Genomic DNA, 3,794 nt, shown 5'->3' with positions numbered 1-3,794 from the left:
CATCAATGTGTAGGTGTACAGCTAAGGCTGTTCCGCTATACTGATTGAAAATGGAGAAAACAGATGATACAAGGGCCAAACATCTTATGAAATGCACCTATTTATAGATTTGTTTTACTATAGGGAGGCTGGTGAACACACTGAATAAGAATTACCTCAGTTCTGCAGCTTTCTATGTCTTTTTAATGCATTCTGTTTCAGGGTCACTTTCAATCAATATTTCATTTACTTACTGAGATTGAATAGGCGCTCTGAGACACAGTGTGCTGTTTATCATACAGATTGGACACCTCATTCTAGATCCAAGATCTTTTCCTCAACACTGGGAGCTGTCCTTTCAGCACCACAAAATTACTGCTTGAAGTTGCATTGCAGTTTTTTTTTTTCCTTTATCACCTGGAGCTTTTCTTTCAGCACCACAACATTGCACTTAGACTTTTTAAATGGCTGCCTTCCTCTTTGCACTGAAGACCAATTTCGTCTGCACTTCCAGTTATTGCTATTACCTGTAGGACTTTCAATCCTATTTCACCCCCACCACTCCACCCCTTTCTACAAACAGTTTAAAACTATCTATTTCTGTGGAAGTCATTTTTCTCATTGAATGATCAGAAACAAAGATAAATTCTAACCTTTAACGGCTCATTCCGACTCATTGCTTACAGTAGATCTAAGCTCTTTTTTCTGCTTATTCGACTCCTTCCAGCTTCCCATCACATCTGTAACAAACTTTTAAAATATTGCCACACCACCATGCACAAACCTACCTGCACAGTAGAGATAGATTATTCCATCACATTCAGATGGTTAACAGAGGTTAGCGAGTCCTGTATTTATATATCTATATATTTATATCGCTTTCTAAGAAAGTGCATATTAATGTTTACTTTAAAGAATGTGTAAATGGTGCTATCAAGAAATCTGATAAATTTTATCCCAGTTTTTTGTGTACCACTTCAAATGTATGAGATTTATTTTTCTATTGGAAAAAATAAACAGTCTTAAAGCATTAAAATTGGTAGATTTTAGTAATTTAACAGTGAATGTAATCCCTATGTCAGAGTTTCATTGGAAATTTTCATGATGGGTCACACAAACTCAGTACACATCCTGACATGTATTGCACAGTGTGAAATGAACATTCCCCCTTAACATTGCCTAATGCAAAGTGTCAACAAGAACAGGAGCCTAAGAAATCTGAGGCAGACATGCTTGAGGAGACATGCTTTATTACTACAAGAAAGCATTGGTTACATGTACTGGGACTGGTGGTTCTTCAGATGGACAAAAACAAGCTAAATATGTATGCATATGGTACACAGTATTACAGATTTGTAAAATACTGCATGATTTGTTTAATCTACTAGGAGGAAAGTTAATTTAGCCTTAAATATCTAAAAGTTTTCCCTCCTGGAATCTGTTTGTTTTCTCATAGGCATTAATATACATAGCTAGCTGCAGTTGTATGTCAGTGCCATTTACACGATTGGTAAGTATTATGTGCATTTAAAAAATCAGCAAAACATATAGCATAGACGGTTCATTCACGATACTTTAAAGTACTAAATATCAATTCATAGAATACTAGCATATCACCTATATCTTATGAAAACTCAGTGCCACGAACTGAATTTGCAGAAAAGGTACAGATCAAAGCAGTTGGGTTTAGGAGGGGAAATGTCATATTCAACAAATAATATTACTGGAATGAGAAATAATTGTTTCATTGCTATTTAGGGGAGGGAAGTATTCAGTCTTGTGTACTTTAAAAAAAAAAACACATTTTGTGCCATATTATTGTAGGACAGTTGTCCCCCTATTACAATTGTAAACATACACTGGGGAATTTCTAGATGGTGTTAATGTGAAAGCCTAGACATTTTAATAAATTTAAATGGGTCTGAAGCATATATAGCAATCTATTTTGAGAGTGCTCTGGAGAAATACTTATTTGTATTTGTTTTATAAATATACACATTTATTTTTTATTTAAATTATATAGAATTTGTAATATAAGGAGTATATAATGCCTATTTTCACTTTTCAGTTTTATGGAAGAAAATTAAATTCTTCATAATCCAGCTCCCTGTTCTGGACACTGTGCTCCAATGTGCACATGGAACGAGTTCATCTTGTGTGCACATTCTGTGGCATATATGTGGTCCATTGTAATGAATGGGGACGATCAAGCAGGTAAGAGCCTGCCAGTGCAGTGGTATACATGTTTACACGGAAGTAAGTCTCATTGAATTCAGTGAGACTTACTTCCAGATCTGTGCTGATAGGTTGCAGGATTTATGTTTGAGATTGCATGAGCCTATGATCACAGTATCTCTTTCATAAAAATGAACAGTGAAATATGGTAAGCTTTCATATTTGTTTGAGAAAATCTAATGATATACTACCCTTCAATATTGCAATTAAAGCTCGATTGCTCTGGAACCCAGAATGAGGAAGTATTCTTATTCTTTGGAATTCTAGAGTAATAGAGAGAAAGATAGGATCTCACATCTTCTATGACATATGCTCTGCCCATTGCTCACAAATGGTAAATAGGGATGTTCCAGTAATAAACGACATTGCAATATTATCAACACGATGCAAAATTCTCCATTACTGATTGCTGACCTTAATTTTTTAAAAGGAAAAAAATGAATTGTTTTGCTGTTTTATTATTAGCTGCCCTGGGCTCCTTTGGGAGAAAGGGCAAGATTGAAATTTAATAAATAAATAACCCGAAAGGGACAAACCGTCCAAGACCAAGGAAGGAATGTAAATGAAAATTATACTCACTGTCAGGGGGGCATTGTGCAATATAAACCCTATTTGTAGTAAACTATGAATATAAAGGAGTCTTGCTATTTTTCTATATCATAATACTAATATGATCATAATGAATTTATTTAACATGCCATGTTGGAAGTGTTGCCATTTTAAACCATGTCTATGTTATGTAATGTGACTAAGTTTAATATTTGCCATTTGCTTGGGAAGGAAAAATTAAATGTGTAACTGATGGTGGCGGGACCATGTGGCACTTTTAAGCAGTGATCATTTGTATGAATCTACATATTAAAATAATCTTTAATACTGATGTTGCTTGTATTAACTGTTCTTTTCTTCTTTTTTCTTTTCTTTGCACAGGAAAAAAGCATGCTAAGTAATCAAATGGTTGTTATTCTAAATGAGTAGTCCTGATCTTAGAAAGATGCACAGAAGTCTTGAAATCTACTGCTCAGTATTTACTGGCAGATATATCATCTTTACAGCCCCTCAAGGAGATTTCTTTCTCTTAGAAAGCAATTGTAAAGATCAGGCATGTCATGAGAACCTATCACACCAGGGATGTGATTATCTGACCGTCATATCCCATATTGTCTCTCACACATCAAAAATTGAGCTCAGCTTCATACTTTGATTTAACAGCGCTTACGACACCTTTTTCTACAGATTTGCTTTTAAACAACTGATTTTTTTAAAAAAACAATCTCATCTTAATATTAGACAATAAAGCAGAAAGACTTACTGCTTATTCTCTCAATGTTGCATTTTTATAATCTTAATGGAAGCATGTGAAAATATACAAAATCTAGATCTGCAATATGATGTGAAATTTAGAAAACAGTATTTTCCCCATTATCACCTCAAACAAGTTATAAAATTACTGGCAAATGTAAGATAGAAATGTGTTTGTTCGTTCATTGCATTTCTGTCCCAGCTTTTTCTGCAGGAAGCTCAAGGTAGCATACATGGTTCTCCCCCTTCTCAATCTCCACAACAACCCTGTGAGGTGG

General features: G+C 34.6%; 1 protein-coding gene across 1 annotated transcript in view; it reads left to right on the top strand.

Moving 5' to 3' along the window:
* The window catches only part of NOVA1 (NOVA alternative splicing regulator 1), a 145,475-nt gene extending 142,381 nt beyond the window's left edge, over positions 1-3,094 (top strand). Inside the window, exon 5 of the mRNA XM_083452939.1 lies at positions 1,436-3,094. Coding sequence (XP_083309065.1) covers positions 1,436-1,510 — 75 coding nt within the window. The 3' untranslated portion in view covers positions 1,511-3,094. The remainder of the gene's footprint in view (positions 1-1,435) is intronic.
* Positions 3,095-3,794: the final 700 nt, after the last annotated feature.

Source organism: Podarcis tiliguerta (genome assembly GCF_965153285.1).
Source record: "Podarcis tiliguerta genome assembly, chromosome: 1".
NCBI lineage: Eukaryota > Metazoa > Chordata > Lepidosauria > Squamata > Lacertidae > Podarcis > Podarcis tiliguerta.
Note: the sequence above shows the minus strand (reverse complement) of the source record. Positions and strands in the feature narration are given on the sequence as shown.